At 42.8% G+C, this 20,956-nt stretch overlaps 1 protein-coding gene across 4 annotated transcripts in view; it reads left to right on the top strand.

Moving 5' to 3' along the window:
* The window catches only part of EFR3A (EFR3 homolog A), a 100,671-nt gene extending 80,096 nt beyond the window's left edge, over positions 1-20,575 (top strand). For 2 of the 4 annotated variants that reach the window (XM_029923281.1, XM_029923282.1), the window contains 5 exons: positions 5,127-5,218; positions 10,185-10,233; positions 14,212-14,315; positions 15,041-15,090; positions 18,166-20,575. In XM_029923281.1, the coding sequence (XP_029779141.1) occupies positions 5,127-5,218; positions 10,185-10,233; positions 14,212-14,315; positions 15,041-15,090; positions 18,166-18,271 (401 nt within the window). In that variant the 3' untranslated portion in view covers positions 18,272-20,575. Of the gene's footprint in view, positions 1-5,126; positions 5,219-6,210; positions 7,029-9,269; positions 9,494-10,184; positions 10,234-14,211; positions 14,316-15,040; positions 15,091-18,165 lie in introns of those variants that run through there. The other 2 variants (XM_029923283.1, XM_029923284.1) reach the window with 2 other exon arrangements.
* The last annotated feature ends 381 nt before the right edge of the window (positions 20,576-20,956 follow it).

Here is a 20,956-nt window from a genome sequence, read left to right on the forward strand (position 1 = left end):
AATTTTTTTTAGTGTTCTATTTATTTTTGAGAGAGAGACAGAGTATAAACAGGGGAGGGGCAGAGAGAGAGAGGAAGGCACAGAATCTGAAGCAGGCTCCAGGCTCTGTGCTGCCAGGACAGAACCCGACGTGGGGCTCAAACTCATGACCCACAAGGTCATGACCTGAGCCAAAGTTGGACGCTTAACCGACTGAGGCTCCCACCTCCCCAAGACATGGGTAGTTTATAACCAGTCCATGGCACATATGTCCTGGCTTAATGCAGAAGGGATCCGAACATGCAGTGATAGTCTGTAGTACAATCAGTTGGTTATTAGAATTTCTTTTTGTTGTGTAATCATCTGATGTTTATTTTAAAAAGTAGGGGATTTAAGAATAATAGCTTCAATGAAAAGCAAACCATGCATGTTATCCCTGTCATCATTAAAATATTAGTGGCCACTTAGTGTGCATTAACTCTGTACCCGTCACTAAGATAAGTGCTTGTATTCATTTTCTTATTTAGTTCTGAAAATAGTTTGATGAAGAAGGTAGCATTATCTTTGTTGACAAATGAGAATAATGAGGTTGAAATGAAATAATTCGATGAGGTAACACCACTAGAATTCACTGCCTTGCCACTTCAGTTAGGCACTTAAGACATTGAATTGGAGTGAATAGTGTACGTCTAGGCATGTGTGAGCTACTCCTCCATGAGGGGGTACAGTAGTATCCCTCAGCTAAATCCCTCAGCTAAAGAGGTGCCAGTGGCCGTAGTAAACTTGTGTAAGTAAGTGCTTACGGGTATTTACAGTTCTAGCTTCTGTGCAGACAGAAGCACGAACGGACCAGACGGTGGAAGTCCCTGCTTTCACAAAACTGATGTCTTTCTCAGCGGCATTCGTCATCTGGACCACAAAACATGGAAGACGATTTGAGTGATTCTTTTCTCTGTTCTCCCAAGACGGCATTTTACCACTTTTGTGGCACATGCATAGGACAGAAGCTAATTCATTATATAGTTTGTCTGCCAACAGGGCAAATAACTGGACACTTACAACAGACCTTACAGGCTCTGATCAGAGAAGTTTAGGGGTCCCAGGCAGCAGCGAGGAGGGCATTTGGTCCAGGTTTGATGGGCCAGGGATGTCTTCCAGCGGGAAAAATTCCTAGGCTGAGCCTGAAGCAGGTGTTAGACACGTGTTTCCTGCAGAAGTGACAAGCACGCATGAAAGAATGGAGGTAGGCAAGAACGTGGTTTTTCAGGGAATTAGTATAAAATTAGTCTACTTGGACTGAATTGGAGGAAGAAGTTGGAAATTGTAAAACCAGGTTGCCCAGTTTGCAGGGTTCTGCAGGCAGCGGGGAATCACCGAGTGGTTGTCAGTAGGGTTAGGCGCTCCGGAAGTGTCACTCCGCCTGCAGTGTAGCGAAGGGGAGACAGGCACCCTGTCTTTAGAATGCTCTTTATTCATCTCCGGGAGTCATGACAGTGAGCATACAGCGAAGTGGGTAGATTCTAGAAAAACGTACAATAAAGGATTTGGAAGCAGTTGATTAATATGGGGGACAAGGAGGAAGCCAAAGATTCTGTGGAGGTTTCTGCCTTGGATGCCTGGGTGGGTGGCACCCCGCTGAGGGTAAGAGCACAGTAAATCTGCTGCTTCATTTACTTTTGTCATTTGCTCTTGTTTTGGAGGATTAGATGATATGACAAAGAAAAGCCAAGAAAGAAAAAAGCCCGCATTTCAGATTTAACTCTCCATGTGTAGTTTTGGATCTTGGATGATAGAAGGAAGGAGATTTTATTATTAACAGAAATGAATAGCGAAGAGCGGCTAGTTTAGGGGACCGGCCTCTTGTTGAGTGTCTTTGGCAGCATCCAAGTGGGGGCCCTGTAGTCGGTCAGGGCTGGGTCGGGGCTGGGGCTCTGTGGGAGTTCAGAGGTTGTGAATCAGCAGTGCGGGGGGCACTTGTAGAAGCCCGCAGGGAGGAGGCTGCTCGGGGTAACGGAGCAAAGAGACAGAAAAGGGACGGGCAGGGCTCTGCCTTCGCTGCACGGCCTTAGGCTTGTCCACTCGTGTCCCCTCTGAAGCAGGGACTGTAGCCGAGCCTTTTGGCTGAAGTTGGATAGATACGTGAAAGTACTGTTAAAAACAACAAAACACCACATAAATATAAGAATAGCATTAGTTTTTCAATTTCTTCATTTTTTAGTTGGGATTTTAAATTTTGTTTTTTTGTTCTGTTGATCAAAAGCACTTATAACACAAGAATACCTTTACCTGTTTTATCAAAACCTCCATCATATGCCAGTCAGTATATGCTTATACAAGTATTTTCTCCTTTTGGAGAAATGGTGGAGGTTCTGGTTTAAAGTATTTTTTTAAAAAAGGGATTGTCAGGGCACCTGGGTAGCTCAGTTGGCTAAGCCTCCAATTTCGGCTCAGGTCATGATCTTGCAGTTTGTGGGTTCAAGCCTCACGTTGGGCTCTGTGCTGACAGCTCAGATCCTGGAGCCTGCTTCCAATTCTGTGTCTCCCTCTCTCTCTGACCCTTCCCTGCTTGTGCTGTCTATCTCTCTCTCTCTCTCAAAAATAAATAAAAAACATTAAAAAAAATTTTTAAAGGGATTGTCTTTTATATCACAGTGACATTCTATTCCATGGTGATAATGACTTTTCAGTTGTTTTAATTCTGTAAATATGCATCAGCTCTAGACGGGATGTCGTGTTTTTTCTCTAGGGCCAGGGAAGTTTGTCTGTAGGAGGAGTGTAAGCATTGAATTTTGGATTTTGTGTAATTTCGTTTTGCTGTACTCAGACTTTTAATTGAATCCAAATGGTACAGCAGTCCTAATTACTGGTATGACTTATTTTATACTGTGAAGTCAGTTCCTGTATCTTACTTCTTTATACAGCCACGGGAAATGACATCGAGAACAATTTAGTGTAGTTCTGTGCATCCACTGCTTTCTCTGTTTCTTAGCCATTTCAGTGCATCATGTGTATTATACACAGATAAACCAAGTGGCAGCAAAATAGTACTGAAGGGCGTTGGGCACAGCTCCAAGAATTGCTTCTAAAATCCAAGTTCTAGTTAAAAACAAAAAGAAGAGACGGTGGTAAATTAACCACCGTGAACAGCAGACCCAGGAGGCAGAGTAGGAGGAGGACTGGGCGCTGACAGGGCACAGGGACTGGGACTGAGCATCTTTCCAGAGCAGGTGTGACAGGGCGGTTCTCCGGAGCCCTCAGGACAGTGCAGTCCGGGTGGCTGCGGTGAGGCAGCGTGTCAGTAGGCTGGGAAAGGGTCAGGAGCAGACACAGGAGGCCCATGGGGTCGACAGAGGGGCATTATCTTCTCAGCTCCATTCTAGAAACTTCAGTTACATGTAGGTGTACATGAGATCTGGTTACACTTGTACACTTGCACTTACAAGCAGGTGACTGTGGAGGTCCAAAGAGAAAAGTTCCAAATATACACAATTAGAGTTTTCCGTTACGTTTTCTTTTCTTTTCTTTATAAAATGTTTAATCTTCTTAAATCTACTCCTTCTGGGCTGTGTTCACACTGATTTTGCCACTCAGTGATTCCTTTCCTGCCCCCATGCCTCTCTTCCCTTTTTGTATTTATCTTGGGCTTAAAGCTGACTCTTCCATACTGTCTATCCATCAGCCTATATATATTAACCTAGGAATCCTTTTATGGAGTTCTTTATGAGAAGCAGGCCCTTACTCCTCGTTTTGAGTTCTGGTGAGACCTGACACTTGGCCAGCTTCGAGGGTAAGAGCAGGTCAACAGTAATGGCCACATACTATTTTGTAGAGGTGCAATTGATGCCATTATGTTTGGTAGTTTATGTCAAAGCACACAGTCCTGAAGAATGACACAGAACCTGCAATGCTGAGGTTATCGTCATGGCCCAGGCAGGGGAGAAGGCATCTTCAGTGTGCGAATTGTCACAGAGCAGTCTGTGTGGAGTGTGTTTTCATCCCGCTCCTCCAGCCTCCCAGCCAGACCCGAGGGGCTCCTGCGCCGTGGATGCAAAGCAGAGTCTGTCACTGACCCCCTGCTGTGGTCGCTGAGATGGGCGTCCATGTACACGTCTTCGTACAAGGCCCCGGAAATGACTGGAGGGCGCTAGGGAGAGAGCAGTCGTAATTGATTGTAAACTTTTCTAAGTAGAGGAAAGAGGGAGAAGTAGAAATCACGGGAGTAATATTTTAATATTTTAAGGAAGCAATATGATACTCAACTAGGCCTTGAAAGATGAGAATTTGTATAATAGGGAAGATTCAAAGAAGGGCAAGTAATAAATACTTCCAGTAGGCATGTCTGTTTGTAGAAAAAGCATGAAAGGTAGATAGGCCTAAGTGTGCTCAGAAATGGGAGCAAAGCACATTTTACTTGAACACTAGATAAATTAGGGAGCCGTGGAAGTTACTGTTGGTCAGATCTGACCAGAGAGCCCAGAACAGCTTTTTAATTCATCAAGAAGTGATAGCTTGGTGGAGTGATGTGGTCAGTGTTTTAAGGAGCTTGTGATGTGGTGGCACAGAGGGAACATTGTAGAAGGGGCTGCTGTCAGGCAGCGGTCACCTTACTCAAAAGGTCAGGAGCCAGTGGAGGGGAGCTCCCACCCGCAGCCGCGGACCCTTCAGTCCACAGGTGTGGTTCGGGGTAGGGACTGGCAGATGTGGGCTCCTAACGCCCCGCCGCCCCCTGCCCCCCCCGAACCAGCACAACTTTCACTGTTTTGAGGAAAACTGAGAGCTATACGGCAGTATTGAGAGTTTTCAGTAAAAATGAACGTTATTTGATTTAGATGATGTAATTCCTCCTGTTAGTGTTGATTTTTGTTTTTTTTTTTTATTACATTATTAGGTGATGGTACTGCTATTCTGAATGCCCCTTACTGAAAAATAAAACTATCAACCTCATTTCGTTCTCCCCATCAGTTTTATTTTTTTAATCTGCTTGATGAAATTTAAAAGTCTGAGAACACAGTGCTTTTATTTAGAAAGAGCAAAAAAGAGAAACTGTCTTTAATTTTCTAAAATTTTTTGAAATCTGAAATAGAGTTTATAAAGGACACACCATTTCTCACTAGCAAATAATGGGGAAACAACAATTTTTATTTTAGATGAAGATCGACTTTCTAGAAGAAAAAGCATCGTAGACACTGTCTCCATTCAGGTGGATATTTTGCCCAGCAGCGTTCCGTCTGATGACGTGGTAAGTTGCCGGAAGTGCACGGCAGTGCGCTTTCTTGAGGTAGACGTCAATTGGGAAGAGTTTTGTGCCCCTGCAGACTCCTGAACAGGAGCACGTAGAACTCTAAATCATCCCCCAAATCCACAGTACTGTTAGTAGACATTAATCTGATTTAGCCTTGAGCCTATTTTTTATTTTATCAAACTCAGGTATCACTAAAGGTACATAAACTTTTTTTTTAATAGTTTATTGTCAAACTGGTTTCCATACAACACCCAGTGCTCTTCCCCACAAGTGCCCTCCTCCATCACCACCACCTCTCTTCCCCCCTCCCCCTTTCCCTTCAACCCTCAGTTCGTTTTCAGTATTTAATAGTCTCTCAAGTTTTGCATCCCTCTCTCTCCCCATCTCTCTTTCCCTCTTCCCCTCCTACTGGTCCTCCATTAGGTTTCTTCTGTTCTCCTGTTAGACCTATGAGTGCAAACATACAGTTTCTGTCCTTCTCTGCCTGACTTATTTTGCTTAGCATGACACCCTCGAGGTCCATCCCCTTTCCTACAAATGGCCAGATGTCATTCTTTCTCATTGCCATGTCGTACTCCATTGTGTATATATACCACAAAAGATACATAAACTTAACAGTGTGTATTATGATGTCATTAGATTGTACATTGTAATTTCGTGTAATAAAAGGGGCTGTGAAACAAGTGGTTTTCTTATCAGTAAGAATGTTACGGAAGGCCTGTTATTAAATGGGAGGCTCTCTAGATCCTATTTATTTTTAAAGATTTATGAAACACATTGTACAATCTCATGCGAAGGCATATGCACCTAGAAAGTTTCAAAGCCTCATTCGTAAGGGAATGATAGTAACCGTAATGAATTTAATGTAGGCTCTACTGCATCAGTGCCGTATATACTTTTTAAGGACTTTGGCTTATTTGAAATGTCAGATTTGATGCTCTCCTCCTGTTGTTCAGTAGAGCACAAAAGTGTACCCTCCTGTCCTTTAGGAAGAAAAAGCAGCCAGGATTGTCTAGGACTTACTCTACACAAGTTGCCAGAGAACTTTTTGATAGTCCACTAAAAGTGCCGAAATACCAGCATGTCAAGTCAGCGTCTCCGTGGGGTTTGTCTGTTGCTTGTCTTCCTAGGTGTTTCACTATTTCTCATGGTACAGTGTAAAGAAGACATTATCCACTGAAGAAAGGGGGAAGGAATTTGCCTGAATTCATGCCTTCAGAGCCTTCTTTCCCCTCCCCCTTCCAATCCCTGTCAGTCTTTAGTCATTAAAACATTTTAGTGGCCAGGCCACAGCTGACTAGCTTACATCTTTTATGCTGTTCAACTTCCCAGTAAGTAGAATTAATCAGCTTTGTTAAGAAATTATCCGCAGAATGTCAATAGCAATTGAAGAGGCAGTTAGTATTCATTTTGAAATGTGGTCGGTGTAATTTCTTGCCAGGTTAAGGCTCAAGAAAAATCATCTTTTCTAAATTCACCTCTTCAGAGCCATTCTAATTTATATACTTTTTACTAGTCAGGAAGGCATTGTGCTGGCTCTGTATTTTGATCATTATCTGCTGTTACCTTTTGAGGGAAGAAATCAACCCAAAGCCTTAGTTTATATATTTTATGAAGAGTGCAATAAATTTTATTGACTGGTATTCTATTCTCCTTTTGTTAACCATTTATATTTAGTGTATGTGTATAAAAGAGTCCATCTATTTTGATAAAATGAACTCAAGAAACATTTGTACAAAGACTTATTATAGCAGGAAGATTCTTAACATAAATTTTACAATTAAAAGTCCATTAATACATTTGTTAACTTGTTAAAGATCCTGTTTTCTCTTTGCTCTAAGTCCTAAGTCCAATATGCTGCATGCCAAGCTGGAAAGTTAAGCACAGGTTATTAGAAGATTTTCATGAAGCACATTGGAGTTTCAGACTCATTTACCATCATGGAATCTGATTTTGTGTGTCAGGAATGACTGTTCAAATTCCCAGGAGACAAAATAACACTCCCTTCTAGGCTAGAACTAATTGGTTTCGTAGTGTGGACAGGAGAAACTCACATCAGTTAGGTGTTCACCAGTTGTTGGTGTAACAAAGTATCAAACTAGGGTTAAGTATATTTGCTAACAATCAAAAGAAAATCACTCATTTAAAAAACACTATTCTTGTATTTGATCAAAATTATAGGAAATTTTATATACATAATCCTAGTTTGTCCTCGGATGTATCCAATGTCTGCTTTTAGAGCTTGTAATTTTTTTTCAGAAAGTCAAATTGTTTAGCTGAAATCGTAGCAAACGTGTTTGCCTAGATAAGAACTCGAATTGTTAGCTGTATTCTGTTGAAATACTTGAGGTTTGTCCATACTAACATTTGCAATTCTAACTTTTGCCCACTGTGAATCACTTAGTGAACTTTATCTAAAAAGTCCCTTATATACATACATGTGTATATATACATCCATGTATATGCGCGCGCACACACACACACACCTGTTGATGGATAGATCCATACTAAATTAAGATATTCAAGATAAATAGCTAAAATGGAGGAGAAGCATCTCTGCCTCCTGAGATAAAACCATCCCTTGACTAATAGCATAAAGCACCACTGACCGCTTCTTTGATCTCTGGTGTCTCTGAGCATGATGGGCACGACTGATCTGCATGACGGATGTGAGTAGAACCTGAGATCACCACTTGGTTCTTCTCTCGGAAAGGTGATAGTCAGTGCTTGATTATTTGGAGGAATGGAGGGGAGGCCATACACATTACATTTTGAGTGCATATTGAGTTCTTCTTTGTACAAAATTATGTCACTGGCTGGCTACAAACAATTGTGTATTCTAGGACCAATAACAGGCCCTTATTTTACATATTCATACCCTTGCCTTTGCCCACATGCAAGTAAAGAAGCTCGCACGAGTGCTGACAAGACAAGCCTAAAATCGGCCAGGAGCTGCTCTCCGAGGTCCGTGGCAGTAACAGAGGAACTAGTCTGACTGAACAAAGACAAGACAAACAGATTTCACGCAGGCACAAGGGTGTTGTACGGTCTAGGGTAGAGTTGTAGATCACGAGTGAGCTTCAGATCACCAGCAGTAAGACAGGGTGCCGAAACTCCCCGAGTCTGGTGCCTTTGCACACTGTCTGCAGAGCTCCTGAAAGCGGGGTGGGGGTGGCTTGGATTCAGCAGCTCTTTGAGCACTTTGTAGTTTCAAACTCATTTACCATCATGGAATCTGATTTTGCGTATTAGGAATGACTGTTCAAATACCAGAAGACAAAATTGCATTACCTTCTAGGCTAGAACTAATTAATTGTATAAAAACTATGAAGCATTAAACACTGGTATAAAGCAATTGGTCTTTTTTCCTTTCTAAATAGGATTCACAGAAGGGGCGGGGTGGGGGGTGGGAAACAAGATTGAAGCCAAATTAGAGATGGTTTTATCACCGCCTGAGGCTTTGTGTGTGATTTGGAAGGAAGTAGAGAAACACTGAAATTTGGGCAGGTCACATGGGAGCTGTGCTTTCACGAAAAGAGTCTCAGAAGTGTGACCAGGCTAAAGTGGAAAAAAGACTGCAGGTAGAGAGGCCGATTAGTACATCCTTTAAATAGTCTCTGCTTTGGGTAAGGGGGACCTGGGGTAACCTGTTCTCGAGCAGAGTGGGCAAGGCCACGAGGCGACTTAAAGGGAGTCTGAGAAAGGAGGTTAAGCATCAGAAAGGAGAGGGACATCATGATCATGCAGATTAGGGAAAACAAGAACCCACCGCGAAGAAGAGTTCTTGGAATAAAGTACTTTAGCTTCTCACATACCTGGGACCAAACAGCTGACCATGAACAATTATGTGTCACAAGAATGCTGGCCTTCGAGCTGCTGTGACGGTCTTTCCCCTCAACTGTAGCAGTTTCTCCAAAGCCTAAAACTCCTAACCAGTTGTAAGAATGACCGTGGGTTGTTTTTTTTTCATTGAGATACTAGATTGCTTCTAGGTACAAATAATTAACAAACCAGAGCCTAATCCTGTGTATCTGCTCCAAATATCTAGAACAAAGCAACTGAAGATTCCCAAGTTTAATCTGACTTCAACTAGAAATATGAGGCCTCGGTAGGAAAACGAGGTAGTGGAGCCCTTGCTGCTTGATTTCCAGCTAAAGCCTTTGTGTTCAGAGAAGCGCAGATGCACAGCACGGAGTCTTGCTTCCCTTAGTCTTGCCGCCTTAGCCTTAGCAAAGGAAGCTCATGAGCTCAAACTAGGGATGACCAGAGGCCCAGGCAAGTACTCCGGTATCATTTCTTCACTTTCGTTCAGAGATACTGTAGTAACTGGGTATGTTACTCCTCCTGAAAATGCCATAAAAAGCATTACTTTTAATCAGAAGGCAGTTGATTTGATCCCCTTTTTAAAGGGTATTTTTCGAGAACACGTCTTGGTGGTTGACCTAAGCAGATCCAGAATATGATTCTTTTAAGGTATTGATCGCTCATTGAACACTCGCCAAAGTAGTGATTCTTGCTTTTAAACCATTTAAAGTTGTCCATTTATTTTTGACTAGTAAACTGTATGTGGCACCAACAATACAGATGGTGTAGAGTCCTTGGTTTTCACGTGCTACATCGCCGAGCCGTATTTACACATTCTGTCTGCCTTGCACACCTGCAAGCGCCTTTCGCCTACGAGCCTGGAGCCCCGCTCAGCCAGCGGAACTCCGGTGTTGCCCACGCTGTGACTGGGGATGGAGTTCTGTGGTTGGGTGGTGCGTCAGCTGCCTGGAGGGTTCTCGGCTGTCACTGCAGCCGGCCCTGGTCACCCCCAGGCACAGAGTGGAGTATAATCACAAATCCAGCGAACACAAAGAAGGGGAAAAAACTGTAGAGGTTCTTAGATGACTTGTAATTAGGCGAAGGTATTTATATTGACCTTTCTTAACTCTTCATTTTACCCACAATCACTTTTCCCCAGGTGAGTAACACTGAAGAGATCACCTTCGAAGCGCTGAAGAAAGCAATTGGTGAGATTGTCGTTTGTTCCCCTGACACTTTGCCGGCCGCTTACTCTGTGTCTGTGCTGGATTCGGTGCCGGTGTGAACACACATTGTGGCGTCTCTGTGTTGATGTGCGATGACTATTCAGCTGCATTTTTAGACTTTTAAACTTGTCCTTTTTTGTCATAGATTATCCTTTTCCTTTGCAAAGTGACTTTCCTAGAGTTCTGAAAGCACATCAGTGTAATTCAAGGCCACCCTTATTTGGTGACCAACTTGCAGGCTGCGGGAACTTAATGAAAACGGCTTATTTCCTCTTGTAGGGGAGAGAGGGTGAACATTCTGAGATAATTAAGTAACAGGCACGCGCGTGATGACAAGTGTGCTTCTTACAGGGTGAGAGACAGGCTGCCTGGAGCTGTCAGCGGGCAGGACAGCTCCGTGTCAGCCCGTGCGGCTTCGTGGGCGAGAGCACTGGGGCGGAGAAGTCTGCACACCCTCCCGAGAGCTCAGAGCGGGGAAACGCTGACCCAGCTCGCATGCCCACGTCGCATGACTCTCTTCACTTCACATAACCTGTTACTCCGACTCTTTTCTTCTTCGGCCAAATGTTATCTGGCATGATTTGCTGCTGCTTTAAAATTTTGATGTGGTTTTTTCAATGACGTATTTTTTTTTTTATGTTTATTTATTTTTGAGAGAGAAAGCACAGGCTGGGGAGAGACAGAGAGAGGGAGACACAGAATCCGAAGCAGGCTCTAGGCTCTGAGCTGTCAGCACAGAGCCTGTTACAGGGATTGAACTCACGAACCACTTGACCTGAGCCAGAGTCGGACGCTTAACCGACTGAGCCACCCAGGCGCCCCTCAATTAAGTATTAACATAAATTAAGTACTAGGCTAGTGATGCCTTGTTCTCAATTTATTTCTAATTGATAAAGCAATGTAGAGTGGAAATTGGTTCTCAGAGATGTTAGGTTAAGAAAATCAGTGTCCAGGAAAGGTGGAGTGCTCTGGCACCCATCATACATGGCATAAAATCTGACCTTTTCTGGCTTAATCCATTAGAAGATTTTTTTTTTTACAATTGTAATACAGTGTCAAATAAAATTGAATTCAGTAAGCAGCTTTGAACCCCATTAAAAATGTGCAGTCCAGGGCAGCGGTTCTCGTAGTGTGTAGGTGGACCCCCAGGTGGCCTGTGGTGGGTCTTGCTGGGATCCTTCAAGTAAAAAAGTACTTTCAGCCTCACCTCAAGGCACCGTTAGCGTTTTCTACCGCGTTGGTTAGCATGAGGAAAGGCAGTGGATTACACTGGGCTAGCAGTGTTGTGTTCTTCTCACATGGTTATTTCAAAACGAGATTTTATTTAAGATTGCTCTTAATTATAAATTATTTTATTAAATCTCAACCCGTGGGTATGTACGTTTGGGAAGTACACATGAAACACTTGGATTACCTTGAATCGCAAGCTTGCGCTAGTCCATTTTTATAAGGAACACCATTTTTACTTAAAAAAGAAAGAAAGAAAACCAATGGTATTTGGTAGACATTTTCTGGACATAAACGAAGCTGTGACTTCAAGAGAAAACACAAAACCATCCTCACTGAATTTGCTCCTATTGCACTTTGAACAAAATTAAAATTTCGAAACTTTTGTCTACCACTGGAGATTTTGACGGCTCCCCAATATTTAAAGACACTTCTAAAAATATCAGTGGTAATAACTAACAAATGTGATTTTAAAAGTTTTGTAAGAAAACATCTGTATTTAGAGGCCCTGCATAAATCACTGGTCAGTATCGCAAATGAGTGCTGCATGATGTTACAAAGTTGTGCATAAATAAGGATTATTCAGAGTGCAGAATAGATCAGTAGATTTTACCATGACCAGTTACAAAAAATTTATTCGTAAGATTCCAAATTTCACGTTGCAAGTTTTTTTTTCATATTTATTTTGAGAGACAAAGAGGGAGCAAACGGGAGCGGCAGAGAGAGAGGGAGAGAGAATCCCAAGTGGGGGCTGCCTGCCGTCAGCACAGACGAAGGGCTCGAACCCATGAACTGTGAGATCATGACCTGAGCCGAAATCAAGAGTCGGACACTTGACCGACTGAGCCACACAGATGCCCCATATTGCAACCAACTTTTAAGAAAACTAGCACTCCTCAAGGACTGTTGTAGTGTCTAAGAAGAAATTCTCAGTTCTGTGAAAGGCTGTTAGAATACTCTTTCCCAACACATATCCTTGTGAGGCTGGATTTTCTTTAGACATCTCAACCAGAGCAACACATTGCAGTGGCTTAGAGGCATTTGCAGATAGAATCCACCTGCCTTCTCTTATGCCAAAACAATGGAGATTTGCAAAACTATAAAAAAATGCCACTTTCTTCACTGAATTTTTCATTTTGGAAAGGATGGTCATTTTTTTTTCATTAAGCAAATGTTTATGTTAACGTAAAATGGTTTCGTTATTTTTAAATGGTTTATTTTTAAATGAATCAAATATTTTTATTTATTTTTTTTAATGTTTTTTTATTTATTTTTGAGAGACAGAGAGAGACGCGCGAGCAGGGAGGGTCAGAGAGAGAGGGAGACACAGAATCTGAAGTAGCCTCCAGCCTCTGAGCTAGCTACCAGCACAGAGCCCGATGCAGGGCTCGAACCCATGAACCGTGAGATCATGACCTGAGCCGAAGCTGGTCTCTTAATCAACTGATCCACCCAGGCACCCCGGATCAAATATTTTTAAAGCTTCTCAATTTTTATAATATGGAAAATATCAATGGACATAACACTTTTAGAAAGCGATTTGATTTTCTCATAACTTTCAAAGATATAAAATGGACTCTTGAAGCCAAAAAGCTGGAGAACTGCCTGATGCATGGAAAACAGACTTGCTGTCTGCAGGCCAAATTTAGGTGGAAATATTTGCAGAAATTGAGTATGTAAGACCAGGGCGTTATATGCCTCATCTTGCCCAAGTCACCTTATTTCCTGCTGCTCTTCCCTGACCTGATTGCAACATTCGTGTTTCCTGCCTGGCCTCGGGCACACTTGACCTGCCCACCCTGGTCTAGTGAACAACAGAGAGAGAGGTGATCACAATGCTCTATGAATAGTCATTCAGAAGTGTATACATTCTTCACCTTGTCCACCAGAATTTCAAATGAAACTATGGAATGCCTGTTTCCTTTCGACCTGCTATTTATGCTGTTGCCACTTCTTAAAACTAGCTGATTATTATCCACAGTCTGTCTACCTGGAGAGCAGACTGGTTTAAAGCATGTTGAAGAACGGGCATTTCATTCTATGAAATTCTCCACCCGGGGGAGCAAAAAGCAACCTGAAGGATCGAGGGGAAGTGGGGGGCAGTTTGTAGTAGGCCACTAATAAATAAGCCATGAATTAGCCCCATTTTCATATTCTTGAGCAGATACCTGCACTGCATCAGTACCACGACAGGCATTTGTTTATTTTACCATCTCACAAACTGTGGTCAGCCCACACAGCATTTTGAGAGAAAATGCCTTTCCAAGTTGTAAATAAATGGAAAAGGCAACAACAGTGTGGTTCCAAGTGACTCTGTATTTCAGTTGTGCCGTTCAGTATCAAGGATGGCAAACTTTTAATTTAGGATCTCCCATGCCCAAGGGCGTGAATACTCATGAAAGATCATCTTTCAGGAAGGACCTTTGAAGTAGTCTCACATGCAGGAAGTTGTCACGCTCCTTTCTTGGTAAGAGAGACAAAGGGAGTCTTTGACAGCAGGTCCTTTACGGTGTAGCTCTAACCCTCAGATTAAGAGAAACACAATTTTATATATGAGCTCTCTAGCCTCATAGACATTTCTTGGATGTTAGGTCTTTTGTGTTTTTCCTTTTAAAATTAGCCCCATAAATTATGTTTAGTTTTGATGTGTAGATTATTTGCTTTTCTGGTTATTGACAAGTTTCTCTGAAACTCTGGGTTCCCTTTAATGGGTCTTTGTAAACATTTATGTAGATACCAGTGGAACGGAAGAACAGGAAAAGGAAAAGAGGCGTCTTGTGATAGAGAAATTCCAGAAAGCACCTTTTGAAGAAATAGCAGCACAGTGTGAATCCAAAGTAAGTGAACAGTTGGTAAAGGGGGCGGGGTGGGGTCTGATTGTTTTTGTGACATTTTCTTGGTAATTAGTTGGTTGGTTCTGAGCTTTATGCGGCTCGGCGGGACACAAGGTGCTGTGCCAGGGCCTGAGCGCTGGTGGGCTGGCCGTGAGGCCTAAGTGAGGTGTGTGGGTAACGCAGGTCGGCGGAGGGGCAGACCCCAACTCCATGTGGGCGGTTGTGTGGCGTGCTGCGGGTTGTGTAACGGCTCTCGGGGGCTCTGCTGTGCGTATTCTGTCTCACGTGGCTGTGGTTGGTTTTTACTGGTGAGACTCGGAACTGGAGGAATGAAACTTGATATTCCAGCGCCTGAGATAAACCCAAAATATGAAAGCCTCTGTGCCATCAGCCTCATGGCTGAACTTCTGCTTTGTCCTTTTTTTAAATATGTTTGTTTATTTTGAGAGACATTGTGTGCACAGGTAGGGGAGGGCCAGAGTGGGGGGCGGGGAGAGAATCCCAAGCAGGCTCCACGCTGTCAGTACAGAGCCCAATGTGGGGCTCAGACCCACAAATCATGAGATCATGACCTGAGCTGAGATCAAGAGTTGGAGGCTTAACCGCCTGAACCATCCATGCGCCCCATACATTTCATCCTTTAAATTGCATTTGTATTATTACAGGTGGGTGTTTGGGAAATAAAACAATCCCTTCTTAACACTTTTTTTTTTTTCCCTCCCTTGTAGGCAAATTTGCTTCATGATAGACTTGCTCAAATACTGGAACTCACCATACGGTAAGGATTTTATTAGTGCAAGAGCAATAAAGTAACAACAAAATAGCAGCTGTTAAACCCTTGTAGGGTGATGGCTGATTATGTTAAGTCATTGTGCTTTTCACTCAGGGCAAACGGGAGATCTAGATCCTAGAGGTGTCTCCATCTTGGGAGTCCTTCTGCCCCCTGGACAGACTTTGATAGCATGGTTTCCAGTGTCTTCTAGCTCTCCTAGCTTCCCGATTCAGATCCTTCCTTCCTTCACTGTGGTCCCAAAAGGAGATCTGGGTAATTTGGGAGACGCGTTCTAATGAGATGTTGAACCAAGTGGTTTCTCATCTTTAACCATTCTGATCCGCAAAGAACTGCAGTTTCATATTGTCCAACCCCACAGTTCTTTCCAGGGTGAGACCAGTTGGCCCAGGCAGATGGCTTGCTGCAATTACTAAAGGTGCCCTGGGTTTCCCTGAGTCCAATCCATGTCAGCCCTGTTGTAAGTTATGTTAGGTCCTAAACACGTGGCACCTGACACTTGGTCACTGGGTCACCTGCCTGTGTTGGTCAGTAAGTGGCGGAGCACAGGACAGGGTGAGGCCACAGCAGGGTGCGCCTCATAGACTCAGCACCCACACACGGCCGGCCACCCTCGGTGTGGAAGCGCACCTTGCCGGAGCCAGCACGGCGTTGGAGCCGGAGCTCGGGGCTGTGCGTTTGGAGTTTGTTCACACGCCAGCTGCATCACTTAGATGCTTACCCTGGTCAGCCGGGTCTGCTTCGCCTTGGCCCCAGTGTCCCGTGGGGAGGAGCGGCAGCCACAGGCTGTGCCACACTATTCAGTAATGGAAAGGAACGCATTTTCTCTGTTTTTTTTTTTTAATTTTCTGAATTTATTTATGAAAGAGACAGCATGCATGGGGGAAGGTCAGAGAGAGAGAGAGAGAGACCTAGAATCTGAAGCAGACTCCAGGCTCCAAGCTGTCAGTGCAGAGCCTGACATGGGACTTGAACTCACAAACCGTGAGATCATGACCTGAGCCAAAGTCAGACACCCAACCGACTGAGCCACCCAGATGCCCCTCTTCAGTTTTAAACAAACAAACAAACAAAAAATGATCAAAAGGAACCAGACAAAAGAATAGAGCTTATGTGGACCATTTTTACAGGCTGTCTGGACTTCAGGAATTACCCACACTAATCTTCAGTGGCAGAGGTCAGAACATAGCTCTTGGTTGTGGTGTGTGGGAGTGAGAAAGATTCACGGCTTAGGGACACACAGGAACTTTCTGTTGAGTGACCAAAGTGCTCACTGTCTTTATTGGGGTGCGATTACACGAGTGTATACATTTGTCGATTCCTGTCCGACAGCACCCTTCAAAATCTGCATTTCACTCTGAAAGTTAACCCTCAGTAAAAAATAAAGGGGTGTTACAAATTTTGGAATGGTGATTGCAAAGTAATTGTTGGTTCCCAGAAGTAGAATAATATATCAGGAAAATAGAACCAGCTGAATAACTTGAGAACTGTTTACAGTTAGAAATTTATTAACTATATATTAATTATAGGAAGTTAATATTGTTCATACATTAATTAAAGTCATTACCATATGAATGGTAATGAAAAATTTATTTCTGTATGTTCATAACTATAAATCACTGACAAACTCAGTGGAACCATATATGACTTACATGAATTAACTATAAATATCTGAAATATGCATAAGAACACTTTATAAATGGAAGCTCATGCCTTGTTTTGAATAGAAAGTTAGTATCTTGAAGACATTTGTTCTCTGTAGTTAGAAATCTTCACAGAATTATTTTTTTATACTTGAACAAATGACGCTAAAGACAGTGAGGGAAGACTCCGGTATAAAGCGGTGAGGACCACGCTGTGGGGAAGACGGCCAGGGAGCCTTGCTGGGTAGGAAACGTGCTCTAGATCTTCGGGACGGACGGCAGAGCGACTCGCGTGTGGGTCGGTGGGACAGAGGAGGGACAGGATTTTAGATTTTCAGGGAAGAGAGCAACATTTTCTGTCAGTCTTGTGTGGGTACCTGCTAAAGACTGCCGCCCATCAAGGGTGGTGGGGGCTCTTCACTACTTTACAAAATGGAAAAATTTAAACCCTTTGTTTAGAAATATACACAGAAATACTAGAATTAATACTAGGGAAAGTTTTCCTCAGCATAACACAAAAACTGGAAGTCATAAGAAAATCGTAATTGATTTCTTTGGTAAGATTTTTAAGTGTCTGGCAAAACACAACGCAAGGTTGAGACAGACTCAAATAATAAATTGTGGGAAAAAGCATTTGTATCCCACACAAAATAAATTAGCTTCCCATATTAAAGAGAGAAGAACATCTGAGTACAAGTACAGACTGTGGACTCACCTGGGAAGTTTATTTTAAAGGAAACAGAAAATGGATACTAAATCTACAAAGATCCTTAGTACTTGGTAGTAACCCAAAAATTAAAAATAGGAATGAATTCACTTTTGCCTGCCAGATTGGCAAAGACGTAAAACAAAGAACAACAAAAGGAAAAGAGAACACTCCCGGTGAAAGTATAAATGGCTGGTATTCTGATAACATGTACCAAAGTCAAAATCGTGAGCACACTTTGCTTAAGAAATTCTCCTTCTGAAACTGTAAACTTGGAGACAGCCAGGATAAAATTGTGTGTGTATAAGACCTGTGAACATTATTTATAATCATGGAAAATGGAAATGAACTTGCATTTATCCCCTGGATTCAATCAATTACAGTATATCCATCCACATGATGAAATACCACGCTGCCAGCCAAAGAGAATGGCATTTTCACATGAGAAAGAGTTTTCTGCTAGTGAAAACAGGAGTGAGAGAGAGTGAAACAAAGCAGGCTTGGCCCAGAATGGCCATAGTGTCCTCCTGATCAGAAATGATACCTACATGTACTCAAGAGGAAATGTCTGGTTCAGGCTCACAAACACCGTGATGCCCCCGGTAGCTGGCCGGCGTGTGACAAGAGTCTTGCTCTGCTGTTTGTGGGTAGTTATTAGACAGCTCGGAGCTTTTCCTCGTACCTGCTGACGGTGGCTTGTTCTTCTGTTCACAGCCCTCCTCCCAGTCCGTCGGGAACACTGACCATTACTTCTGGGCATGCCCAGTACCAGTCCGTCCCAGTCTATGAGATGAAGTTTCCAGATCTGTGTGTGTACTGAGGGGCTCGTGAAGACCTTGGCACAGGATCTAACGCCTGTAAATTAAGGCCCCGCTGGGTTTTCAGGGTGTCCTTCCTGTGTGTTAGCATCCTTCCTGAGAATAAAGGCAAGGTGTCTCTTCAACCAAATGCCTGGCACAAACCACGTTAGAAACGGTGGAGCTGCGTATGGCGACAGTACTTTGGGGGATGGGTTTCTGCCACCAGTTTCTTTTGAGGTTCTTGTCGGCTTTCAGAGTCGGATGTGTGTTGGTCTCCCACCATTCCGTGGTGCAGCGGTATATTTTAAACTTCACAAATATGTAATTTTAAAAGATACTATGCCTTCAGAGGGCTGAAGATGTACGAAGTGTCTACTGTATTTCTTAAACATCTACACGACTGCTTAGGAATAGAATTGCTTTTGTGTTTGGTTATCTGCAAAAGCAAATATGTACAAATATATTGCTAATCTTGGGGCCGCAAACCTGTCCTGTGGCTCGTGTCCCCACGTTTTAGATGGTGTGATCTGTAGTAGCACGTGATAGGCCTTCCTCCACTAGTTTATGGTAATAAGACACCTCTTGAATAGTCTTCCCAGACTATGACCAACCCTAAAATCGCCATATTTAAGCGTCCAGTTCTCGTCATACCGTGTTTCCTGCCATTCTACTCGAGAAGCTCAGAGCTTCCCCTTGGCGTACTGAACTGTGCAATATATTTTTACATCATAAAATGTATTAGTTTACAGAATATGCTTTGAAATTAGAGTAGTATTTTGCTGTGGCTTCCATTAGTTATATGAGATCTGTATTTAGTGTAAGAAAAAAAGGACATTTAAAACAGCTACTAGTTCACCTGTGAAGAGCGTGTACCTTTTGATTTCTTTCAAAAGCACATTATTTACATTTTTATATTATGCATTGTTTTAAATCTTCATAGTCAAAAGAGTCTCCAAACAGACTTTTAATTTGTAAGATTTGAACTATAACTTGTATGCATCTGCTTAGGATTTGTCCCATTACAGTCGAAAAGCGTGCGTGTGGCTTTAGCGACCGGGCTGAGGACCGTCAGCTTCGAAAGCTTCCGCCTGCCGAGGCCCCCGAGGGCACACGTGGGACGCGTGGCCCAGCCCCACGGTGTCTCCTCACAGTTGTGTGCGTTCCAGTGAATTCCATCACACAGCGAAAATGAGCAACTTTCTTTGCGACTCTCATAAAATCTTCTTAGGTCATTTTTATAGAATAACCTGTTTATAATTACATTGCCTTTTCAGATTCCGTTTCTTTTTACAGAGAACAGTATACGTATCAAACATTGTAGCTCAAAAAATAATTCAGTTTTTATCTTTTGTTTTTGTTTGAAAAACCACAGTTGAGAATGGCATGTTAGAAGTTTGTGTTTATGATTGTTGGGCACCCTTGCAAGGAACAGAAAAATGTACAGGAGTGGCAAAAGAACAAGCCTGTTCCCAGTGTTTTTAATAAACCGAAGTAGAGCGTCTTGAAGCATCTCGCGAAAGACCCTAGTTGTCGGGGCCCCTGAAAGGGTGCTGGGGGCCCCTGGGCCCTGTCGTGGGCACTGAGCTGCAGGCTCACGGCGCGGTCAGCACGGGTTAGTGACCTCGCTTCGCTGTCACTGGAACTTCACCTCTTGATCAGGTAGAATGTGTCACCATATAATAGGCCAAGTTTTATGTTTTCTATCTCCCTTTTTTTCTTCTGTATTTTTAAAGAAGGGTATTAATTTTTGTGCATTTGAAAACATCTGAGCAGGGGGACATGCAGAAACAATCATCATCCACTTGGATGTCATTTTATAGATTGACACTGTGTGCTTTTGTATGAAAAAAATATGTATAATTTAATAGTGTAAGTAAAGGAGATATATATTCATTTGCACTCAGTGCACAACTTTGCTCTACAAGTTTCATGTTTCTCCGGGATTTAAAAAGGCATGTACTGCATGTAAAGAAAAACCATTTGAATCAATTGTTTATCACACCTTTCTCTTGGTCTGTTTGGAAACCGTTGATGTGGGTTTCGCGGGTTTCTGTTTTCTTGTCGCTGTTGTTTTTAAATGACAGCGGACTTCTGATATCCTAGATGAATAATCGTCCCCAGGAAGTGGATCTTTGCTTTACTTGTCCCTTCCAGGAGACCTCAAGAGACCCTGTGGGTAACGGGTGCGTGTGTGCAGTGTTCCAGCCAGTTTGGAGACTGAAAGTTTTGAAAGTCTACGATGTGTTGAGGTTCACTGTATGGCTATATTTTCGTAGATATTTAAAACTCTTAATAAAACTGTTAATCATTCTCTTTTTGCTGTATACACTCGCTTCATTTTTTTCCTTGACATTGAATAGCTAACATCTAAACGTTCCTTATATTTGAGTTGCCTCTGAGTGCTTAGAGTTTGACGTCACTGGGGTTTACCTGAATGCACACACATCTACAGTACACATGTGCGTGCACGGCACGCCCCTTAGTGCTTCTGAACTCACTGTCTTTCAGGGTGATACTACACTTCACCGGCAGTTAACATCTCTCGTCTTTCTGTCTGAAAATGGAACTGGTTTGTCTTCCTCATGCCAGTATACGTAGTAAATGTAACAAAGTGAGTTTTTTTGTAATGCAAAAATTCCCTTTGTATGTAAGCAATAAATTAAAATCAAATTATGTCCGTATAAGTACATATTTATAATAGCAAT

Source organism: Suricata suricatta, chromosome 15 (assembly GCF_006229205.1).
Source record: "Suricata suricatta isolate VVHF042 chromosome 15, meerkat_22Aug2017_6uvM2_HiC, whole genome shotgun sequence".
In the NCBI taxonomy this organism is placed as follows: domain Eukaryota; kingdom Metazoa; phylum Chordata; class Mammalia; order Carnivora; family Herpestidae; genus Suricata; species Suricata suricatta.